Source organism: Carcharhinus amblyrhynchos, chromosome 14, assembly GCF_965287045.1.
Source record: "Carcharhinus amblyrhynchos chromosome 14, sCarAmb.v2.hapA, whole genome shotgun sequence".
NCBI lineage: Eukaryota > Metazoa > Chordata > Chondrichthyes > Carcharhiniformes > Carcharhinidae > Carcharhinus > Carcharhinus amblyrhynchos.
The window spans coordinates 19,376,611-19,402,390 of NC_137337.1; the positions used below are offsets into that span (position 1 = coordinate 19,376,611).

The 25,780-nt window shown below is 41.0% G+C and overlaps 1 protein-coding gene across 4 annotated transcripts in view; it reads left to right on the forward strand.

Annotated features, from left to right (window-relative positions):
• Positions 1 to 25,401, forward strand: part of galcb (galactosylceramidase b) — a 61,891-nt gene extending 36,490 nt beyond the window's left edge. For all 4 annotated transcript variants that reach the window (XM_080202341.1, XM_080202340.1, XM_080202339.1 and 1 more), the window contains 9 exons: positions 331 to 455; positions 7,981 to 8,108; positions 9,969 to 10,058; positions 12,881 to 12,970; positions 16,522 to 16,666; positions 18,439 to 18,619; positions 20,163 to 20,326; positions 23,534 to 23,610; positions 24,644 to 25,401. In XM_080202341.1, the coding sequence (XP_080058467.1) occupies positions 331 to 455; positions 7,981 to 8,108; positions 9,969 to 10,058; positions 12,881 to 12,970; positions 16,522 to 16,666; positions 18,439 to 18,619; positions 20,163 to 20,326; positions 23,534 to 23,610; positions 24,644 to 24,787 (1,144 nt within the window). In that variant the 3' untranslated portion in view covers positions 24,788 to 25,401. The remainder of the gene's footprint in view (positions 1 to 330; positions 456 to 7,980; positions 8,109 to 9,968; positions 10,059 to 12,880; positions 12,971 to 16,521; positions 16,667 to 18,438; positions 18,620 to 20,162; positions 20,327 to 23,533; positions 23,611 to 24,643) is intronic.
• Positions 25,402 to 25,780: the final 379 nt, after the last annotated feature.

Consider the following 25,780-nt stretch of genomic DNA (forward strand, 5'->3'; position numbering starts at 1 on the left):
AGTGCATGCCATATAAATTTCAGTTGGTGTGTGCCAGCTTTGCAGAAATAGATGCTGCATACAGTGGCAGAGATACCAAATCAGCGTATTGCTTTTTCCATATTTTCAAGTTGCCTGAGTCGAGCAAACTTCAACTTAAGTTTTTCTAGCATTTTCATGTTTCTCTTGAAGTTTAGCTCTGAATTTGCAGTTGATGGGATACCTGCTATGCAACCTAAAAGATATGACCATATCTCATGAGGTTAACATTTATTCCATATTGATAATGGTGGTAATTTGGTTCTGATGGTGATAAATTCATTCTCCAATGCATTGCTTTTCCTCTGCTAGTACTATTGCATGGAACTTAGTGGCAAGTTACTATAAAGAGTTACCATTTGGTCAGGATGGACTGATGACTGCAGCTGAACCATGGAGCGGGCATTATGAAGTGCAGTCACCTATTTGGATTACAGGTAAATAAATATTCATTCAGATTTAACTTGATGGGGTCCAAGAATTGTACATCGACATACTCCACCTAGTCACAGAATTGTTGCGGCACAGAAGAAGGCCATTCAGCCTGCTGATTCTGTGCGGCCTCTCTGCACAAGAAATTTACCTGGGGTTAACAAACCCCTCACCCCCCCCACCACTTTCTCCCAATAAGTGAATTAACATATTTCAGTTCATATATTCTGCTAAATCTATAGCAACTTATTTCCTAAGTTTTCAACTCTTTTTTTTAATAAGTCAAATATATTTTCATTTCTTGTTACTTGTACATAGCTTATTAGTCAGTTGAACATCATAGAATCCCGACAGTGCAGAAGAAGGCCATTTGGCCAGTCGAGCCTGCACTGACAACAATCTCACCTAGGCCCTGTCCCTGTAACCCCACCCCTTTACCCTGCTAGATCCCCTGACCCTAAGGGGCAAATTTGCATGGTCAGTCACCATATCCCACACACCTTTGGAGTGAGGGAGGAAACTGGAGCCCTGGAGGAAACCCATGCAGACATGGGGAGAACATGCAAACTCCACACAAACGGTCACTCAAGCTGGGAATTGAATCCAGATCTCTGGCGTTGTGAGGCAGCAGTGCCACCATGTCACCTACTGAGATACCATGCCACCCATGTGCTTTATGAGCTATGAGGGGAGGCTGAATAAACTAGGCTTGTCCTCGTTAGAGTTTAGAAGAATGAGGGGAGATCTCATTGAGACGGATAAGATGCTGAATGGGATGGATAGGATAGAGGTGAAGAGGCTCTTCCTGCACAGAAAGGACAGTAGGACTAGAGGGCACAGCCTCAAGATAAGTGGGGGTGGGGGGGCGGGTGCAGTTTAGAACAGAGTTGAGGTGGAACTTCTTCACTCAAAGGGTGGTGAATCTCTGGAATTCTCTGCCCGTTGAAGTGGTGGAGGCTGCCTCGCTGAATATATTTAAGACGCGGGTAGATAGGTTTTTGATAGGCAAGGGGATTAAGGGTTATGGAGAGAAGGCGGGAAAGTGGAACTGAGCCATGACAGATCAGCCATGATCTTATTGAATGGCGGGGCAGGCTCGAAGGGCTAGATGGCCTACTCCTGCTCCTATTTCTTATGTTCTTATCATCTTACTTGCCTGAAAAACATTTGGTCTTGAGGAAATTGTTAAATGAGATGTTACTAACTACTTTTGTTCAGATTTTAACTCCTAAAAGCTGGTTATGTAAATTATACTATTAGAACTTTGGCATCAAAGGGGAGGGAAACTGATGTGCAAACATTTACACAGCTCAGAGTTTCTAGTGGCATGTAGGAGATCTGGTAATAATGAGGTAGTTAAGCATGTGCTATAGCTTCTCAGTATACCCAAAAATGGAATCACAGGGTAAATGATCTGACAAACGACAAACGTTAATTGTATCTCTTTATCAGCTACATAATATTCACAGCAAAGAAACAGGACATTTTACCCCTTGGGCCAGTGTTTATGCTCTACGTAAGCTTCATTCTATTCTTTTTATCTAACCCAATCAACATACTTTCTTCCTTGTGTTTACCTAGTTTACTCTTAAATATGGCAATGTTATAACTCAAATTACTGTATATTTTGAATGTGTCAATGTCTTCCTTCTTTATCCTGACATGGTATATGAAGGATTAGCAGAAGCTGCCATGATGTTTGAATATACAAATTGGAGCTTTTTTTTTGAAAATTTTTCTATGGTTTGCAAATGTTAGTCTGTGACATGCCTGATGCACAATCCCTGGTTACGTCTCAAAAGTAAAAAGAAATTCTTCAAAATACAGAGTAGACCCATCAGCATCTGGAAGAATGGTAAAGATAATGGTCTTTAAACTTTCAGGTGTCGTCCCCCAAATACACAGATACTCCCCGCTTCCCCCACCCTCTCCCAAGGGTGGCATGGTGGCACAGTGATTAAGGGCGGTACGGTAGTTAGCACTGCTGTCTCTCAGCTCTGGGGACCTGAGTTTGATTCCCAGCTTGGGTCACTGTCCGTGTGGATTTTGCACATTCTCCCTATGTCTGCATGGATTTCCTCCGGGTGCTCCAGTTTCCTCCCATAATCCAAAGATGTATGAGTTAAGTTGATTGGCAATGCTAAATTGCCCTTAGTGTCCCAAGATGCGTTGGTTGAAGGGATTAGAGGGATAAATATGTTGGGTTTATGGGGATAGGGCCTGGGTGGGATTGTCGTCGGTGCAGGCTCGATGGGCTAATTGGCCTCTTTCTGCACTATGGGGATTCTGTGATTCTACTTTCCCCAGGTAAGGATTGCCTGGCAATTTCCCAGGAAGTTCAAACATCGGATGGTTCCGGCTAGTTTACCAGGCTAGGTGCCTCAGAGAAATTAGAACTCCATTTTGAACTCCTGGTAATTACTGTACTGACTGCCCTCCCCTCCCCCAACACTAACCACTACAAGTTTTTGCCCTGCCTGAGTCAGAAAATCAGCTGAGAAAAGAGAAGCTGGATTCCCAAGTTGGAAAATAGGCACGGAATGGCAATTCAATTGATTGCTATCCACAGAAGTTCAAGTCCATCGTTTCGGGATGAAACTCCAGCCTGATCGACACTTAGGAGACATAATTACATATGAAATGGATAACATACTCCATGCTGACACCACCTTCCCAGGTCAACATTAACCCATTACAGGACTCATGACTTTAACTCTAAACTGTCTCCTATTGTCTCTTCTGTATTCATTCTATATTATCAGGATATGTAAAAATATCCTAATTAATGTTACACAACTTAAGTTACATAGGCTTGATTTTCCCATGTCCTTTCATGTGTGCAGTTTGGCTGACAGTCTGAACTTGAGCCTTATCATTTCAATTTCCGCATTATATTTTTTGATTCTGTTCTGTCTCCCTCTCCCAGATCCTCCTCATGTCTCCTTTCATTTTTCTCCTCTAAGGTTCTTGGAGAACCAACATAATACAAAGAGTGAAGTTCTAAAAGAGGTGCAGGAGCAGAGGATCTTGGGTATAAAGGTACATAACTCATTGGAGTGGCACAGCAGGTTGAGATTGCAGTTAATAAAGCACACAGCTTCTTAAATAGCCGTATCTTACTGTCAAGTACCTTTTTGCCTAGCAGATCAGCTTGGGGACTGATCTCATCAATCTCCTCCCTATCCAACTCTCCATTCCCAGTGCTCATCCTGTGGACTCTGCCAGTGGTTCAGCTCATGCTGCCCATCTCCCTCTAGAATGCCATTCATTCAAGAACAAGGTCCTTGCCATCGACAAGTATACTGTGAATTATTAAATTTAGTTTGAGTGATTGCGTCAACATCGTGGCTTTGATGGAAACCTGACTGAGGGATGACTGAAGACTGGCTACATCTTCATCACTTGCTTCATCCAGACTGTCACCGTGGTGTGGCTTTTATAACCAAGTGGCCTGTCCCTTTTTGTATCTGGTGGTGTTCCTTCTGAAGCCAGCTGGTGTTGTGGGATGCCAATCTTTTACTTAAAACTAGATTTATTAACAGTGCAACATGACAAATGTCAGCCTCCTCTCTAACCAACATCCAGTTGAGTCCATTTACCATCAAGTTGAGCCCATTTTCAGGTGCAGAAATCTTGGTAATGTTGGGGCATGAGGCGAGTGGCGTGATCCGTGCCTGTCTCCGTGCTGGTTCCCTTTTTACCAAGGCCCGAAAATGGTCGTGATCGGGACAGCCATTTAAATGCATTTGCATGCATTTACATTGACTCAATGGGTTGCACGCCCAACCTTACCGGCACTTCCCTCTTTACCACCGTGTTCGCCCATCCGGATTCAGCGTGAAACAGACAAGCTCTACAAAAGCCCGATTCGAGCGCTCCAGTTAGTGAAGAGGTAAGTGCCAAGTGTCTGATGGCTCTCTGCTTGAGATTGGTGGGAGGATGGGTGGGGGTGATGAGGTTCAACAGCGTGAAAAGTGTCACTAAAAAAGACTAATTTCATGTTCTTCAGACCCCCCCAAGACTGAAAACTTGAGTACGCATTTCTGTACATTTAATTTTTTTGCACCTTTTGTTGTCCTTAACACCTTCTCATTTGTAGTGCATTTTATCATGTACTTAAATACATCAAAAATTGGCATCTGGTCTTAAGTGAGTGCATAATCAATTCAACTATCCAATCAATCCTCTAATCCGCTTTGTTTCATCTTTGGATGCATGATCATTGTTTTGTAACAACCTAACATGATTTATCAGGATACAAATAACACGTTAGATATGGTTGTTAAATTGAAGGTTATTCCCATTCTTATCGTGCTTATATGTCTCAGTCTGTATATTCAAAAGCCTCCAAAGCCTCACTTCCAATCCTAAATTCCCCATTTAAACTCATTTATAATTTCCCAAATTCCACAGAATCTCCCAGTGAAAACCATGTATCATAAAGATGCTTGAGAGTTTCCCTTTCTGGTACCAGTAGAATATTGCTGGATCTGCTTTCAGCAAGATAGACCCAACCAAGAAATACCATAACTTTGATGTATCATTCAGTACAGAAATTCAACACCACTTGGTCTCTTTAGATGTTTTCAAAAATTCTTCTCTCCGATTTTTCTTTCTCCCTACGAAAGATACTTTTCCATCAATTAACCTACATTCTCAAAAATGTGGCCAACAGAGCTAAGAAACTTTTAGGATTACTTCTCCAGCCATGGAGAATCCATCTTGATCTCTAGGTTTCTCCTTGAAACCTGAGCCACTAGTCTAGCTTTATCCTTACAAATCCAGTCTGGAGGGATATTTTCCATACATATGTATTGAAGCTGGCTGTTTCTTATCTGGCACTTCCAAGTAGAGATCATATTCCTTCCAACTATCCAACTCTATTTGCCTTTCATTAATTTATCTTCTAATTTCTTGGCTGCCACCAAAATTTCCTGGTCATAAATTCTCCTAGTGGTGTTTGTCAATTGTTCTGTACCCCTTGTTCTATTACATAACTTGTATATTGCTGAATGGTGACCGTCCATATTAACTCTGTTTCTCTCAACAGATGTTGCCTGGCCTCCTGAGTATTTACAGTATTTACTGATTTTATTTCAGATTTCCAGCATCTGCAGTATATTGCATTTGTCCCAGTGTGAAGTACAAAAATACAAATTAGGAACAAAAGTAGGCTATTCAGCTTCTTGAGCCTGTTCACCATTTGATAAAATCATGGTTGATCTAACTGTAGCCGCAACTCCATTTACCCCCTTTTTACTCCATCATCAATCAAGAATCTATCTCACTAGGTCTTAAAAATATTAAACGACCCTGCCTCCACTATTCTCTAGTGAAGAAATTTCATGAGACTAACGACCCTGTGAGAGAGAATATTTCTCCTCATCTCCATCTTAAATGGGAGACCCAGTTCCCATCTCACCGATAAGGGGAAACATTCTCTCACCATTCACCCTTCAAGACCCCTCAGTATCATATCAACAAGATCATCTCTCATTCTTCTAATTTTGCAGGCCCCATTCAACGTTTACTTGTAAGATAACTCAACTTTCTCTGAACTGCTAATGTAGTTATACCCTTAAATAAAGAGAGTGAAACCGTACCCCATGTTCCAGATATGGTCTCACCTTGGGAAAGCAGCCAGCATCATCAAGGACCCCACACACCTCACATATACTCTCTTCTACCACCTTCCATTGGGAAAAAAAATACAGAAGTCTGAAAACATGTACCAACTGACTCAAGACAGCTTTTTCCCTGCTGCCATCAGACTTTTGAATGGTCCTATCATATATTAAGTTGATCTGTCTCTTCACCCTATCTATAACTGAAACGCTGTATCCTGCACCCGACCCTTTTCTCCCTATGTACTCTATGAACAGTATGTTTTGTCAGTACAGTGTGCAAGAAAAATACTGTAACCCACTATGTGTGATAATAATAAATCTGGAGTGTGTTAGCTATGAGGAGAGGTTTGATAAACTCGGTTTGTTCTCACTGGAATGACAAAGGCTGAGGGGTGATCTAATAGAGGTGTACAAGATTATGAGTGGCATGGACAGACTGATCATCACATACTGTATAGAAAAGTCAAGTACTAGGGGACATCGGTTTAAAGTGGGTGGAGAAAAGTGTAGAGGAGATGTGCGAGGCAAGTTTTTTACACATAGGGTGGTGAATGTCTGGAATATGCCATCTGGAGAGATGGTGGGAGGAGGTACGATGGTGGCATTTAAGGGGCAACTAAACAAATATATGAATAAGATGGGAATAGACTCCATAAGTGCGTATGGTTTTAGTTTAGGTAGGCATCGTGATCAGCGCAGACCTGGAGGACCGAAGGGCCTGCTCCTTTGCTATACTGTTCTTTGTTCAAATCAATGTGCTGTATAACTGCAGCAAAACATCCCAGTTTTTTTATTCCGTTCCCCTGGCAATGAATGAGAACAAGCAATTTGCTACTCCTGGATGCTAGCGTTTAGTGATTTATGTACTAGGACACCCAGACCTGTCTGTACTACAGAATTCTGCAATCTCTCTCCATTTTAAATCACATTCAGCTTTTTTATTCTTCTTGTCGAAGCAGGCAACCTCACATTTTCATGCATTTATACTCCAGGTGCAGAATTTTGCCGGCTTTCTTAACCTGCCCATATCCCTTTGCAGCCTCATTGGGGGTAACTTCTCCAGCCGTTCACACCAGCGGGATTTTCTAGTCTCAGTGGCAGTGCACCCCCACCCACAGATATTCCACCGTAGTGGGGTGGCTCCACTGTGTTTGCTGGCAGTGGGATTCCCACCACCAACTGCCACTGAGAAACACGATTGGGAGGCTGGAGAACTCTTTTCCACCACCTCCACAACACCCCCCCCTCCTCTCTCCCCCCCGCCCCCCCCAATGTATCCTCTTCACAATTCATTCTTCTATCTTTATTTCATCAGCAAATTTAACAATGATAGACTGTATCCCTTCAACTGAGCAATTGAGTTATAATGTAAAATGTTGAGGCCCCAACACTGATTTCTGTGGCATTGCACTAGCTGCAGCTTGCAATCTGAGGATTAACTATTTATCCCTGCTTTCTGTTTCCTGTTCGCTTACCAAACCTCTGTCCTGACCAATTCATCATCTAAATTTCAGATGACTCTTCAGTCTTCAATTCCCAAGAACAATAGAACAAATTTTTGTACTTCTAATTTCCTTGCAAATTTGTTCTTCTAGTAGCAGAACAAAGTAGATGCTGCTTCTAACTTCTCACCATTTAGAATATAATCTATCTTTCTTGGGTCAAAATCAACAACCCCGTTGACAACGGCAGCTGTCAACCCCAAGTGGGCAGCCTCCACCACCTCAAAATTCACAGCAGGCGGGGAGCTGGGAATCTCGTCCAAAGTATGAAAGACTGGATTTCAGAAGTGACTCATCGCGTTGTCAGAATTGAGCATATTCACTCCTGGTGTGCTGGTTGGCTTGAAGGAACCGGGTTGAGTGCACGAAGTGCTATCTAAATCCATTTTTGTCTTTTGCAGCACACACCACACAGTTCACTCAGCCAGGATGGCATTACCTGAAGACTGTTGGTCACTTGCAGAAGGGTGGCAGTTATGTGGCCCTTACTGATGGGAAGGGAAACCTCACCATTATCATAGAAACAATGGTACCTACATTTCCTCATGTTACATAGTGTACTGTTTTCTGGTCCCAAACTGTGCATTCTTGTGTGAATCTTTACATATTCATTGCTTTGGCATCATAATAATCAGACGTTGCTTTTCTTAACACTTTTTTTTTCCCTATTTCTGATTGTTTTCCTCCGTTCAGAGGAATGCCGCTGAATACAATGCGTTGACTGACCCATTCTAAAATTCAGTAGCAGCTAACAGCTGCCAGTCAGCATCTGTAGTCAATATATTGCTATTTCTATGAAGCTGCTTATTCACTGTATATGTGTCTGCCCAATGACTCAAACTCTATTTGTTCGGTTTATAAGAATGGCGTAGGCAAGTTTTAAAATTTTCTTCATGAAATGCATTTACTTTAAACTTTCTCCTACAACATCCAAGAGGATGATTCTATTTCATTTCAAAATACTTTTTATCTTTACTTATTAACGCAATATTAGTGTAAGCATGATCTCCAAATTTTTTCTTGTACCATGATACAAGATCACTTCAAACTACGGGGTATTTAAAACGGAGCTGTAATTATTAATTAGATTATATATTTTATTTTCCATTATTTCAAACTGAGGTTCATAATATAAATTATAATGGTGACGCCACTTCTCATCCTATACAGCAGTAGGTGGTGGCATTGCTAATGTCTGAAGGGTACCAATGAGACAACCTGTAGGTTTAGAGATATCTGTGTGAATAGTTAAAATAGTTGATAAAGTTTGGGTGGTGTTAAAGCTTGAGAGAACTGGAAACATAAATTTTGCCCTGTAAAAATTGTAAACACTATCAGGGTGCTAGTTCAGAATCAGATACCATTTTCTACAGATTGGTATTAATTGGAATCTCAACTTACTGTTTCATTTAGCAAGTTTGACCTCTGTTCAATATGTGTAATTAAGCGGTTCAATTTTCTTTCAGAATTTAGAAAGAATAAGGAGACCACATTCTCCTTGAATGAAGGGTGTTTAAATGAGGTAGTAGGGCAGAACAATCTGGGGGTACAGAAATATCACTGGAGACAGACTCACAGATTAATAAGCAAATAAATGCAAACAAAAAATTGTGGGTAACTTCTGAAGGGATCAAATTGGAAAGCAGAGAAACACTGAATTTGTACAAAAGCTTGATTTACACCATTCTCTCAGTAGTCACAACAGATTTGATCCCCATATTACAAAAAGGCTTTTTGGGGACTGAAGAAGGAACAAAAAATAGGATAATACTAGAACGTTGTGCTTACCAGGAAATATTGAACAGGCTAGGGCCCTTTTCTGTATGAAAGAGAAGGCTGTGGGAGGGCAGGGGGCAGGGAATCTTATCAATGTTAGATTGCAAAAAAGGTTTGAGTGGTTAAACGCAGAGAAGATGCTTCCCCTTATAGGAGAGGTCAAAACAAGCGGTCATAAATATAAGATAATGGTTCTTAAAACCTATAGAGATTTGGGGAGAAATTTATTTACCCAAACAATGGAGGCTATTAGCATAGATGCTTTGAAGCAAAGCTAAGTAAAAATGTGAGTGAGAAAGAAATAGGAGAATACATTGATATGGTTAGATAAAGAAGAATGGGAGATTGCTCATGTGGAGCATAAACATTAGACTGGATATATTAGGCAAGATGCAGAGAATTGTTGGGCCGAATGACCTGTTTCTATGTCGTTAATACTGGATAATTAAGTGACTGTTTATAAGAGAGATCACTCCAGAAGTATGCATTTAGATTCCTTGATTTCAATAAATTTGAGAAATTTCTGTGCCATCGCATTGCACATTGTCTCATTTGCATAATTGATGCATTTAATATTGAGCAACATTTTAAAGCATTTTTTCTCTCAACTTAGACCCATGATCATTCAGTATGTATCCGGCCACCACTGCCACCTTTCAGTGTCTTTCAACAGAATGTGACTTTTAAGTTGCAAGGATCATTTGTAAGTACAAATAGTAACTCCGTGCACACTGTTTGTTTCATGTATGTAAGGGACAGAGCGGAAATTATTGTATAGTTATGTTGTATAGTTAATTAAAGTTATGTGTGATGTAGAAAATTTTCATTGTGAGGTGGTTTACATAGTAATGTAAGTTGGAATGACAACAATACTCTGATTCAATATACTTGTACCGAAAGTTTATTGAGCCTACCCTATCCCCAAATGCATATGTGTGTCAATAGGTATTGCCAATTCCTCTCCTTTGTCACAGCCAGAGCTGCAAATGTTACCAAAAATAATCTCTGACCCAGTGAACTATAGGCCAGTTAGTCTAACATCAGTTGTTGGGAAAATATTGGAATATTTTATTAAAGTCTTAACTGTGTGCTTGGAAAAGCATAGTATGATTGGAACAAGTCAACATGGTTTTATGAAAGGAAAATTCTGTTTGACAAATTTATTAGAGATTTTGAGGATGTAACTAGTAGGCGACGTAGAGGGGAACAAGTAGATGTAATAGACCTGAATTTCCAAATGGCCACACAGATGGACAAGATCAGGGCTCATGGAGTTGGGGATAATGATTTAGAATGGGCAAAAGTTTGAATGATGAATGAAAAGTAGAAGGTGGACATAAACCGGGCTTTACAAGAAGGCAAGCAGTAAATAGTGGAATGCTTCAAGGAGAAGGGCTGGAGGCCTCGGCTATTTACTATCTATTACTGACCTGAAAGGGCAGCGTGTAAGATATCAAAGCTTTCCAATGATACTAAGCCAATTGGGAAGATAAGCTGTGTGGAGGAGAGGAAATTCTAAAAAAGAGGGACAAGGAGGTAATTCGTTAGGACTGAGATAAAAAAGTTACATCGCTCAAATGGTATGAATCTTTGGAATTCTCCACCCCAGAGGGTTGCGGATGCTTAATCGTTGAACATATTTAAGGCAGGGATAGACAGATATTTAGGGGGCGATTCTCCCAAAAAAAGTTTAAAGTGCTGAATTTGCAAGAAAACTGGTGTAAATCACAATTGTTTTTTCACTGGGAGTTCACAGTCGAATCCTCTACACTCTGCAACGCAGAGATCACAATTGCGATTATCATTAAAAGCTCAGGAGGCGGGGGCTAGCTCACACCAGAGTCTGATTGTTCCGAGCTTCTGTGCATGCTCAGTGGTCCCAATCTGTCAGCCTCTGATTTGCTGGCCAGCTCGATCGCTGGCCAGTCCAAGAGCCCTGCAGAGCTACACCCCCCCACCCCCCACACAGAGCCTGAATGCGGCTCACACGATCATTGCCGGGACAACCCTGACCACACCCCCAACCCCCAACCCCCTGTCCCGTCCTGGAGTGTTCTGATCTCCAGCTCCCACCCTGCCCCATGCAATTATGATCCTCCACCCTCCCCACCTCCTCCACCCTCCCCACCTACCCCACCTCAGAAGACCAGCCACCCGATCCCAGCCCACCCTGACCGCTGGCCTCCCTCCAGCTCCAACCAGATGCCAAAATGGAGTGGCAGTGGGGCACAGGATCCCCACCAATTGCCCCCTTGGTATTTCCCCTTGGCCTTGCACTCTATGCCTTGCCCCCTTGGCACTGCCTGATGCCCAGTGAGCAGTGGCAAGGCTCCTCCTGGGCATGTGCACTTTGCCCCTTGGCAGTGCAGGGGGCACAGGCTGGCACTGCCAGGATGCCCATCCCAGGGGGCGCCCCCCACCCATTTCACTGCAGCGAGATATCCTCCTAGTTGCCGGAAAGTGGAGAGCTACCCTAAATCCCGTCGGAGTGAATATGTCCTGGCAGGGTGGGAGATGCTATCGGGGCCCAGCGAATTCAGTCCTGGGCCCGATCATCACATTTAAATTACGTAAAGATTAAAATGACTTACCTGATGTTCCTGCCGGTTTCCTGTGTGATTCCAACTGTGCCGGGTATCCAGCATTGGGAAACAAGTATGCGTCGGGAATATATGTGCAAATTCTGCAAATCGCTGCACACGTGCATCTCCTGACCCGACAAAAATTAGCAGGTCGGAATTTGGAGAATTGCTCCCCCTTAGCATCCCAGGGAATTGAAGGAAATGGAGAGTGGGTGGGAAAATGGAATTGAAATCGAAGATCAGCCATGGTCGTATTGAACAATGGAGCGTGGATTGATAAATTAGATTCAGGACCACATGGTTCACTCCTGCTCTGTGCCTTGTGTTCCAGTCCAGCCTTCTCTGTAATAAGAAATCGGTCAGTTTCTCGTTTGGGAGTGTGCTGGTTTCTCAGTAAGGTAAATGAAATGGAGTTACTTCCCAGGAATGGTCCTCAATCCTGTTACCAGTGGAAAGAGGAAATGTAGCAAAGTGCATTAGTTTTGAATAAATGTGTTTTATTTTAAACGAATCAAAATTGCATGATTTAGAACTTTTTGGGATGATTTGAGTGAGTGGCCACGTTTAAGGCAGATGGATTAGGAATGCAGGATGTGCTTATGTGAAAAACATTCTATTACTGAATCCCTAGGACTCATAATGACTTTAAGTTAGGGATACTGGAGTAACTGGCAAAATGATACACTTATCCCTTCAATGAGAGGAGAACTTTTGTGATAATATACACAAGGCTATGGCATAATCAATGACCTAAACCTATATTGCTTAATAAATTTGCGTTGGAACACATGATTTAAGATTGTTCCGTTAGCATTGTGGTAACAGCTTTAGGAAAGATCCTGTATTCATAGATTTAAATATGTCCTTTTTTTCCTTTTAGTGTTTCTGTTTAAGGTTATGAATGTTTGCATTTATATTTAAACGTGTGTAACTGTTCCTTCAGAAACACATCGAAACTTTAAACGTGTGGCATTCAAAATTTGACTTTGTCAAGAATTCATCAAAATTTTTTACAAAGCTGACTGAAATCAAGGTAAGTCATGTGTTTGCTGTTCTTATACAATTAATACTAGACTTTTAAATTCATTTTTATGCTGGAACAATTAGCAATGATTAACATAGAATCATGGAATTGTTATGGCTCAGAGGAGGCCATTTGGCTCATTGTGTCTGTACCAGCTCTCCAAATGAGCATCGTGACTTACTGCCCTTCTCCATTCTCCTACATTTTCCCTGTACCTCTATATATTATTTCTATTCAAATAAGCTTCTAATGCCCTCTTTAATGCCTCAATTGAACCTGTCTCCACCACACTTAAGGCAGTGCATTCCAGACCCACTAATTTTATGAAAAAGGTTTTTCACCCTTCACATTTCCTTCTTTTGCAAATCACTTCAAACCTGTGCCGTCTTGTTCTCAATCCATTTACATGCAGGAACAGTTTATCCCCATTTATTCTGTCCAGCCCTCTTATCTCCTTTTGGCCTTCTGTCTTAAGGAAAATATTCCCAACCTCTAATCAGTTTCTCATCTCTGGAACCATTTCTTGTAAAACTCTTCCACACTCCCTCCCATGGGTTCACATCCTTCCTATAGTGTGGCGATCAGAACTGTACACCATACTCTAGCTGATATCTAGCGAGTGTATTTCTTTATAAGTTCTGCAAAACCTCCTTTCTCCTGTACTCTCTGCCCCTATTAATAAAGCTCAGAATACTATACGCTTTATTAACTGCTCTCTCCACCTGTCCTGCCACCTTTAATTATCAATGCACCCATCCCTCTGCTCCTGCATCCTTTCAAGTATTTTACCCCTTCAGTTTGTACTCTCTCCATGTTTTCCCTACCAAAATGCATTGCCTCATTCTCCACATTGAACGTCATCTACCACCTATCTGCCCACTCCAACAACTTGTCTACGTCCTTTTGAGGTTCTACACCATCCTCCTCACAGTTCGTGACACTTAGAAATATTATCATCTTCAAATTTTGAAATTGTCCCCTGCGTACCAAGATCTAGATCATTAATATATATCAGGAAAAGCAATGTCCCAATAGCAACCCTTGAGGAACAAACAAACCTTCCCCAGCCTGAAAAATATACATTGGCTATTACTATCTTCTTCCTATTATTCAGCCAATATTGTATCCATTTTGCTACTGTCCCTTTTATTCCATGAGCTATAATCTTTCTCACAAGCCTGATGTGCAGCACTGTATCACATGCCTTTTGAAAGCCCGCATACATAGATCAACAGCATTGCATTCATCAAACCTTTCTGTTCCCACTTCAGAAAACTCCAGCATGTTACTTAAATATGATTTCCCCTTTAGAAATACATGCTAACTGTCTTAACCAACCTATATTTTTGCATATGACTTAATTCTATCCAGAATAACTTGTCCTAGAAACGTCCCTACCACAGATATTAAATTAGAGTTTATTTATTAGTCACAAGTAAGGCTTACATTAACACTGCAATGAAGTTACTGTGAAATTCCTCTAGTCACCACATTCCGGCACCTGTTAGGGGGTCAATGCACCTAACCACATCCTTCAGACTGCAAGAGGAAACCAGAGCGCCCAGAGGAAACCCAAGCAGACATGGGGAGAACATGCAAACTCCACACAACAGTGACCCAAGCCGGGAATCGAACCCAGGGCCCTGGTACTGAGAGAGACAGCTGTGCTGCCCAACTGATTGATCTTTAATTGCTGGGAGTATCCTTATGGCTTTTTTTGAACAAAATTTCCAGTCCCCTGGCACCTCCCCTGATTCTGGAGAAGACTGGAAGATCAGTTTCCCTGCAATTTCCAATCTCACTACTTTCAATATCCTTGGTTGAATCTCTCACAGTGTCACTACCTTGTCAACGTCAAGTACCAACAGTATATCGAAAATTCCTCCTTACCATTATTGAACCCTCCTAGGAACAAAGTTTCCTTGTCTTTCTCCATTGCCTGGGTAGCATCTCCCTCCTTGGCAAAGTCAGATGCCAGGTGTTAATTGAATATTATAGCCATACCCCCCACCTCCATGTGTCAATTCTCTTTCTGATCCCTAATCAGCCCTTCTTTTTACCATTTAAATGCCCACAAAAGCCTTTAGGAATTTATGTTGGCTGTCAGGTTTTCCCATTATCCCTTTTTGCTTTTCTAATGTGTTTTATCACTTCCCCTCTGAACCTACTTTGTTCCTCTTTGTTCTCAACTGTATTTTCTGCCTGACAGAAGCACTTTTTTTTTCTTCTTTATCTTAATTCCTATCTCCTTTTTCGTGCAGGGAGCTCTAAATTTGTTTGCCTTTCCTTTCCCTTTTAAGGGAATATACCTTGACTGTGCCAAGACCATTTATTTTTTGAAGGTAGCCCGTTGTTCAGCTACAGTTTTTCTTGCCAACTTTTCATTCCAGTATAACTGGACCCAGTTCCCCCTTGCCCCATTGAAGTCAATCGGATAGGAATCTTGCCTTTTTCCTTTTCTATCACCATCTTGAACATTATGATACCATGATTACTGTCTCTTAAATGTTCTCCTACTGACACTTGATATACTTTGTCCATCTCATTGACAAGAAGCAAGTCCAACAATGCACCTTTTCTTGTTGAACTTGACACATACTGCTAAAGAAAATTGCCCTGAGTGCAATCTAGGAACTTTGCCACTTTCCACCCTTTACACTCCCACTGTCCCAGTCTGTATTTAGGTAATTAAATTCCCCCGTTATAACTACCCTGTAATGTTACCATTGCTCTGTAAGTTCCCTGCAGATGTCTCTGTAGACTATACCAAGCAATGTAATTGCACTCTTTTTGTTCCTTGGTTCTAGCCAAATTGATTTTATCCTCGAAACCTCTGGGACATCATCTTTCTAGCCCTTTGCACAAGCAGCATCTTCACTGATGGCGATCCCACGTGGCAGCATTTGGGTGCAAACCATGCAAAATGCCGTAGACTTATCATCAGGACTGGAAGATCCCATCAACAGCCAGTGACAAGCCACTTACCCCCCCCCCCCCCCCCCCCCCCCACTGCTGGAAAACATTCCACAGGGTGGGGGAGATGGAGAAAGGGTGGAAATTCCTGCCCTTTAGATTTTATTTTGTTAAATATTCAGCAGTCTACCTTCTTTTGGGCGGCACGGTAGCACAGTGATTAGCACTGCTGCTTCACAGCTCCAGGGCCCTGTGTTCGATTCCCGGCTCGGGTCACTATCTGTATGGAGTTTGCACATACTCCTCGTGAATGCATGGATTTCCTCCGGGTGCTCTGGTTTCCTCCCACAGTCCAAAAATGTGCGGGTTAGGTTGATTGGCCATGCTAAAATTGCCCCTTAGTGTCCTGAGATGTGTAGGTTAGAGGGATTAGTGGGTAAAATATGTAGGGATATGGGGGTAGGGCCTGGGTGGGGTTGTGGTTGGTGTAGACTCGATGGGCTGAAGGGCCTCTTTCTGCACTGTAGGATTCCATGATTCTAGAATCGGTGATAAATGCACAGATGATTGTCCAAATCCTTTTTTTTAAGACTTGCTGCAAATGTGGGAAATTCTTGATTTTAAAACTGCTTGTTCTAATTCTACAGCTAATCAATGGATCATTTTCACTGCAATTGAAGTTGGATGAAATATGCACCATAACCACCATCAGTACAGGAAATCGAGGCAGTTTTCCTAAGACACCAGTCTCCAAGCCATTCCCCAAAGTGTATAAAGATGATTTTAATGTTGGTAAGTAAGCATTTACAAAGATTTTAAAACATCATAATTTGTTGCCTGTCTCCAACTTGAGTGTAGTAATGTAAATGCAATTCCCACGACGTTGAAGTATTTTGTACTCTGTGGGGGAGGTGACTCGCCATTGGCTGCCAATGGGATCTTCCAGTCCCAATGACAGTCTACAGCATTTTGCATAGTTTGCACCTCTGCCACCCAGAATCCTGCTGCATGGGTCAGCCACTGGCAGGACCATAAGATGCTGCCAGTGGGAAGAGCCAGAAAAAGGATGTCCCAGAGGGTTCAAGGAGTTAGACATATTTTGGTAGTTTCTAAGGAGACCTGACACTAGTACACATGCACACGTATACACACCATTTTGCCAGCACATCACATAATGTTGCAGCACTGGCACAGTTGTGCCCACTTCTCTTTTCCGACAGCTTAAGGGTCATTGTCCTTGGCGCAGGATCTCTGTCTTTTATTGCCAAGGTTTGGAACAAAGGCTGCAGAATTTGGTGGAGCCAGTGCTATGGAAACCATGGCAGGTGCACCACTTCTGCACACCACTGACATAGTCTGCCTGGTGTACCATGCTTGTGAGGGTGCTGGTATGGTCATTGAAAACTTGCAGAATATGAAGATTGTGACTTCAAAGAATCTCTTTAGCTGATTTGATGTGTATTCTGCTAATTGTGTTGATCTTGGTCCTGTTAACGCCAATCAATCACAATCTAGCTAAGCAAGGGGTCCAATAGCATTGATTCAATGATCAATTATCCTATCAATTGTGGGTAAAATGCTTTTGGCTTAATTTTGCTGTTTCAAAATTCACACAATTACTGTGGTGTGTTTTTGAAAGTGCACTGGTCACCTGTATATTGAATTGAGTCTTGCTGCTTCCTCTTAAGAGAGTTCCATTTTCACACACAATTGTTACAATGGATAAGAAACTTAAATGCAATCACTTAATTTGCCGCTGTACTGTAATTTCTTAGAAGATTTTTTTAACTATGACAACTAAAATTTGTGTTAAAGATTCACATATATAACTAGGTTGAGACAGTTTATTTGAATAGATAATGAAACTAGAAAATCTCCTCTTAGTATTTTTAAGTATCTTTAACAATCAGTAAGCTTATTGTATCATGATTCTGCAATTTTGGAAGCCTTCACAATATTTTACTTCCATTACATTTACTACTCCCCATCCAGTTTATCCAACTATAATTTGATTTAAATTAATACCTGGCTTTATCAATCCAAGATGTGGAGATGCCAGCTTTGGTTGGACTGGGGTAAAGACAGTAAGAAATCTCACAAAGTGATCAGAACTCCCACTCACCTGACGAAGGGGCAAACCCTGAAAGTTGGTGGTGTTTACTACCAGATAAACCTGTTGGACTTTAACCTGGTGTTGTGAGACTTCTTACTGTGTTTATCAATTCAACTCGAGAGGTGTAAGGGTCTTGGAGGCTGAGCTCAGTAAGACTGGCCTGGCAACATAAATTAAAGTTAACAAGTTGCTGATGGTGAGAAGTTTAACTACACTTGTTTAAATGTGATAGTGGTCTGATGCATTTAAAAGATTAGCTTCTTGAACTTGCATGAGACGCTACAGAACATAGGTCAGTGTTCTTGTGGGGGTTTTTTGTTTCCTTTCTTTCCAACAATTATCATATCAATTTAAATTGGCTTGGAATTAGTTTAGTTCTGGAATGCTGACTGTTGATATGGATGGAGTTTCAAAAATAAACCTAACGTTGTCCAAACTTACTGTGATTCAGAGGCTCCACCATTCAGTGAAGCACCAAATTTTGCTGACCAGACAGGAGTGTTTGAATACTTCATAAACTACAAAGACCCTGGTGACCATGTGTTTACCCTGCGCCAGGTCGTAACGCAGCGACCTATAACTTGGGCGAGTGATGCTGATCAAACAATTAGTGTTATTGGTGACTACAAATGGTAAGGCTTCATTTTGTTAAAATATCCAAACGTGAATAGGAACAAAACTTCCTTTGCAGGCATAATTTTTTTGATTGGCAAATACACTAAATTTTGTTGACATCTAAACTTTTCATTGCACTCCAATTCCTACGCACGATTTTTAAGCCTCACACTGTCTAGGTGAGTTGTCTCATCCTAATACAAGGGTCAAAGGATTTGCCTATCTAGCAACCGTCTGCCACTGTATCGACCTTGCCATTTTTGTCAGACAATTAGTTTCTATTTTTAAAAAATGCACTCATTTGCCAACGTTTAGTTTCAAGCCAATTTTTAAATTTATTAGAGAAAGAATAGGAAATTTTGCCTAAGAGAAAAGACATAGATTAAATTGTAAAAAAAAAGGGAAGGGTGAGCAAGAAAAAGTATCCTCGAGTTTTAAAACTTTGGATGGCATTTCCTGGCCCCACACATTGTCAGGATCGTTAGATCCCTCCAAAAAAATTAATGGACTTTTGGCTGAGCCGCCAAAATGTTCTGGGTCGCGTCCTTCCACAACACGGCTAGAAAATCCTGGCCTTAATTTTAAAATATTTGTAAGTTCAAATTCATATTCTAATGATAAAACTGCTTTTACTGATAGTAAAGTTGATTTATTGCTGTGACATCTTGTTTTTCCTAAATGATAAACATAATTTCTCTCTATTCTATTCATGTATAGGATTTTGGGCATCGCTGGCTAGCCAGCATTCTTTGCCCATCCCTAACTGCCCTTGAAAAGGTGATGTGAGCTGCCTTGTTTTAGCTGCTGCATTCTCTGAGGTGTTGTTACACCCTCTGTTACAACGTACAGGCAGAAAAGAACAACCTTATATTACGGTGCTGTCTTTTTGCATCAAGTCACACTTGAGGGCCAGTTGGGGTAGAGAAGAATAACTAGTTGATGTCATCGGGTGCCTTCTCCCTCCCTAAGGATTTGCACATTCTGCGGTCCACTGTAACAGGAGGCAGTATTTGAATCTTGCCGTTTAAATTGGTATTACCCAGTCTTCCATCAGGGACATTGATGGACAAAGTTACACCAATAACTGTGCACAACAGAGAGCTTATTAAACAATCCTGTTGTCAGCTGGGGCAGTCTTCAGCTCACATTGATGTATTCTATGTTGAAATAGCGAGAAGTAACCCAGTTGTAATCCTGTATACCCTGTCAATAGCAAGATAAAGAATCCAAGTAGTAACCTAATTATAATCCTGTACACCCTGTAAATAGCAAGAAAATAGTAGATAATCACAATGAGCTATCACAGTACGGTCTGCTTATTGCGATTAAAGGCACTGAATGTACTAAGGTTTTATAAATCTGAATATTTTTGAGGTGGTACCAGAATTATATGAATGATCTTTTAACAAAAAACTGAAGCATTTACTTGAAAGAATCTATAATAGTTTGTGCCCTTGGTACAACCACAACAGGAACACATTTGTAAATTTGATTTCGGTTTTGTGGCAGTCAATGACCTTGTTTATTTTAGTTGATATGCTAACTCCAAATTTGTTTTAGGAAAGACCTGAGTGTAACTTGTGACGTTCTCATTGAGGAAGCTAATACGGGAGGTGTGTTTATTGCTGGAAGGGTAAACCAAGGCGGCCAAGATGTTCGACATGCTGCAGGCTTATTCTTCTGGATCTTTGCAAACGGGAGTTACATAGTTACAAATGATCTCCGTAAGTCATTTTTTTCCATTAGATCTTGATGTAGTTGGTTTTATTTATATTCCTCATTACCTCATTAAGAAAATTGCTTCCCTTTTCCCTGCACAACCCAGCAAATATTAGCACTGCAAAGTAGGTCAAAGAACAATACAGCACAAAATAGGCCCTTCAGCCCACCAAGCCTGTGCCGATACGTAGTTCCCATCTCTCTGTTCACCTCCCATTCGTGCGTCTATCAAGATACACCTACATTGCTAACGTGCCTGCTTCCACCACCTCCATTGACAGTGCGTTCCACTACCCTCTGTGTGGAAAAATTTGTCCCGCACATACCTGTAAACTTGCCCCCTCTCACCAGCAGTATATCTGAAGCAAAGGTAATCTGTTAATGACCAGTGGCAGCTGTCTTAAGTTGGCATCCTTGTTTTTACAGTTGAAACTGCCTTTTTAAAAATGTTCCATGTGTGAGTCCAGCAGATGAAATTGAAATTTGGTATTTGACATCAACACGTCTCAGGAACAATTTGAACACAGGACGCTCTTTACTGGTTCTGAAAAATGCTGCAACACTAAATCAGTAAAGAGCCCATGTGCCTCAGAACCTTTAGGAAAACCATAAGACATAGGAGCAGAAGAAGGCCTTTCGGCCCATCGAGTCAAGTTCTGCATCCAATGAGATTGGGCGGCACAGTGACTCAATGGCTAGTACTGCTGCCTCACAATGCCAGGGACTCGGATTCAATTCCAGCCTCAGTTCACTGTCAGTATGGAGTTTGCACATTCTCCCCATGTCTGCATGGGTTTTCTCCAGGTGCTTTGGTTTCCTTCCACACTCCAAAGATGTGCAGGTTAGGTTGATTGGCCATGCGTCAATTAGCAAGGTAAATATGTGGGGCTACGGGAATAGGACGTGGGTAGGATTGTGGTTGGTGCAGACTCAATGGGCCGAATGGCCTCCTTCTGAACTGTAAGGATTCTATGAGATCATGACTGATCCTCAACTCCACTTTTCCACCTTATCCCCATAACCGTCGAACATTGGACTTAGCTCAATTTACAGTATATAGACTGTTCATCATTTATCCCTGGCAGCTATGTGGATTGTACTAAAAGCTTCAGCAGCAATCTAAATATCACCTGAACAATTTATAGTTTGTCCTGTGTCAGCTGTTATCAGACAAAATAAATGGTGAGACAATGTGGTGCATTGCCTGGCTTGAGGAGTAAAATTATTCCTGTGATTCCAACTGCATTTGACTACTCTTCTCCCAAACAGAGCTCTGACAAATTCATCCAGACTCAAATGGCTTGATTTTACCATCAAGTTGCTCACGTTTTTTGGTGTGAAAACTTGGTAAAGTCGGGCGTGAGGCAAGTAGTGCGATCCATGTGCCCACCTCCGCACCAGTTCCCCCTTTACTTAAGCCCAAAAATGGTCACGATCAGGAGCGTGCCCGAAACAGGCACAATGGTCATTTAAATACATTTGCATACATTTAAATTGACTTAATAGCTGCATGCCCAATTTACTGGCACTTCCCCCTTTACCACTGCGTTCGCCCATCCAGAAACAGCGCAAAACAGACATTCTGTACAAAAGTCCGATTCAGATGCTCCAGTTAGTGAGGAGGTAAGTGCCGAGTATCCAACAGCTCTCGGATTGAATTGATGGGGGAGGGGGCATTTGCTGCAATTCCACCTGAGATCGATGGGAGGGAAGGGGGGAGGGGCCTGCGATCAGGCTGGGTGGCGGCAGGGGGTGGGGGCAGAAGGGGATCCATAATGTTGTGGGGATGGGACAATGTCTGTGGGAGTCAGGCGGTGGCATTAGCTGGCCCGGGAGCAATGTGGCAGGGGAGCAGCATTCTATCATTTTGCAACGGTCTATAGAGAGACAACATTCTGTCAGTAACCTACCTGCCTGGCTGTAGCAGCTCCATACACGACAGTAACCTGGGAACTATAAATAATTAAAGACTACCAATAAACGGTTCACGTTTAATCATACAAGTCTTAAGAGCTCCCCGCTGAGACATCTAAAGAACCCATATTGTACCTCATACAAGATCAGTTCAAATGCTTGCCAACCTTGATTGTTTTCAGATGGCGGTATAATTTTGCTTATATTGTAAAATGTTTTCAGCAAATTCATCTCTAATACAAGTAGCTGTTTTCTGGCTTCTATGTATGAGCTACCTGTCGTCCCAGCTTTCTCTTCAAAGAAAGAACCGGGTTTTATAGAACTAAGACATTGCATGTTAGGGAATTGCCTTGTGAGTCTTTTATGAGAATCGTATTTTGAATTGGAGAATATTGGATGAGTACGTGGGATTTAATGGGATTGAGGGCTATAGATAGGCCTGTTAGGTAGGGATATGATCAGCGCAACTTGTGGGCCAAAGGGCCTGTTTGTGCTGTAGTGTTCTATGTTCTATATCCCGTGGTTTCCCCAGATGGTGATTAAATTGCATTTAAAGAATAGATAATGTACCAAAGATACGTTTATCTAGCAGTCTCTTTAAACATTTTTTTTAACTTTCTGTTCTCAAGCAATCCTAGATCAGGTATAGTACAGATTCACAGAGAGTGGAAGTCTGTGTTTAAAATGCCTGAACAATGTGTTTTCACACAACTTTTCACATTACCTTCTTATAACAATGAAACGTTTCCATTTACCACACCCAGCCATTATTGTTGCCTGTATTTTAATTTAACCAGGGACACAACCCATTAAGTGATCTCTCATTTGCACAACTTATTTAAAAATGCGTAAGATGTCTTAGACTACATGTATTTACCTCCTCAATCCGAGTTAGATTAGACCTTAATTTGAGAGGTGAAAGAATATTTCTAATCTACTGAGAAACTTTGTCCCATTATTAATTTTACGTGCTACTGACTGGCAGTGGGAATAAAGTAACAAATATCCTTTTTAACAAAACAAAGTGCCCTTTAATACTCCCCCATTAACATTAATCCACTAACGAAAACATGGAAGTAAAACATGTTTTATTATTCACCTTTAATGAAGAGAAAAATGGGAATCCTTCCCTCTTCTTTCAGATGTCCTTCATCTCAACCTAAAGACCTTTCTGTGAGCGTTATTGAATTGAAATGTTAACATGAAACATCTCAGAAATGTCTGGAGACAAATTTGGTGCTGATATCTGACAATTGCTGCATTCTTGCAGTAGTCAATACATGACATTTCTCTTGCAGGTGCTGAAGTTGTGTTGGCATCAGGTCAGTCGGGTACACATGCAGGAACATGGCATACTCTCACTCTTAGCATTAAGGTAATATAGAGTTTTTTTAATAAATTTATTCCTTTATGAAATTCCATGTCATAAACACAACTTCAGTTTTAATTTATCTTTTAAAGGAAAATTAAAGCCAGGACATCTCTGATGACTACCTAAAGAGCAAAATACAGTTTTTTTTAATTTCTCTCATCCCGAAGAATTATCTTGAAGCATTTGCAGATTTTCATAAAATAATGCCAATATGTTCAGCATTCTGCAGTAATTCACCATTGTTAACACACCTTAAAATTCTAGCTCAGAGTTGACATCCTGTGACCTCCTCTCTGTTTAGAAAGAAGTTTAGAAGAAATTTAATCTAAAAACCAAGTTTATATTTGCGATGAAGAACATTAAGGCTTTTACAATTTCTAATCAGCCAAGTTTAATAATTGCTAAGGGAACTGTTTCGTCAAAGTGGCAGCATTGCTAATGCCACAGATTTTGCCTGGTTTCCATGTTTGCTATCACCCACACTATCTTTTTAGTTTGTTCGCAGAATCTTATGTGATTCACAAATTGCAGAGACAGAGGGAGAGAAGGTTAAAAATATTTTTTTTTTGTAAATGTGGTTTATCTTCCCCTATTTGTACCTCCCAAAAGATTTCTTGCGGATTTAAGTAATTGCTGTTGCAAACGTAGCAGCCAACTGTAAAGAAGTTATCAATACTGCATTTCCCCCATTGACCCTATCTCATCAAAGTAGTTAAGCAATTTTACATATTCTTGCATTCTGGAGCTATTTATGCTTCTACTGTCACTGTGCCATTTTGCACATGCTGCCACAATAAGTTTAGTGAAAACGGGATACAGACACTGAGAAATCTGGAGCTATTCTGGCATGATATAAATTATCATGGTTTTTCAAGTTTAAATATTTGAGGGATTCTACTGTCATTTTACAAATGTTTAATATTTGCTTTCAAATGCATCGCCAATATTTATTAAGAACCATAAATTGTATATGCAGCTGTATCAGGTTGCTCTGAGGAGGCAATAATTCACCTTTTTAATTTCATCCTCTCTCCAGGACAATTTAGCACACGGACTATTGAACGGCAACCTACTATGGAAGGGCGTACGTGTACTCAAACCATACAATGGCTGGGCAGCTATTGGAACACACACCTTTGAACTGGCTCAGTTTGATAATTTTCGCATACAGGCTAGTTAACGACAAATAAGTCCATTCCTACAAACTTTACGCATGTGATTAAACAGTTATTTTTGCCGCATTTGGAATTTTGAAGTGCCTTAAATGAATAATGTTCAAGAATGTTTCTCTGCTATTGTTCACTTAAGTGTCTAAGGGATGCGGACTGAGGTAACTTGCTTAAACTTAAATATTTTTTATTTTAAAAATTCTGAATTTTTAATACTCTGATCAGTGTTATAACCAATGGAGATAACTGTTGCAAAACACAGGGTGATGGGACCAGTGGAATCCATAAAGATTAAGTTTCAACCAAACATTTTCTGGTTAATTATGAATCTGCTGAAGTGTGTATTGAAAAGGAACTTCAGCAAAACATTGCGATGGTATTTCCTTACCAGAGGAATTCAATTTGTAAAATGGAATTTGTAATTCCTTTATTCATTTTTTCTCCCCATTAACATCTTAACCTTTGTAATTTATTTTCAATTCAGTGTTTTAAATCTGGCCTTATTTTGGATTTCCAGCACTCTTTTTCTAATTCTCAACTGATGCTGTATTGTACTGATGCTCAACAATGAAGATATCAATTCTTCAATCATGTTTTTTAAATCAATAAATGTACCTTAATCTAACTCTTCTTGTAGTTGGTTTTGATTTTCCAGATCCAACGACACATGTTTTAATTTTGTCTGTGGTTGAATATTATTGTCCCAACAACTCACCGGGTCTTTACTTTATGGGAGGTGGGTTCTTATCGTTGCCAGACAATATGGCTCGGATTTCCCTTCCCTTCTGCCCTTGTTCCAGCTTTGATTTGATGGTGTACCTTCTGCAAGTACACAACTTGGCCTCCTCCTGAATCTGGCTGCAATCCTGGCTTCAACTTGTTTAAGCTGCCTGGCAATTGACAGGTGCTGCACATTAGGGGACGGAATTTGACAACTGGTGTGAGCTTTAAAGCCGACAACAGACAAATCCTAGGTAATTTTTCGACATTCTGGCTGCTGTCAG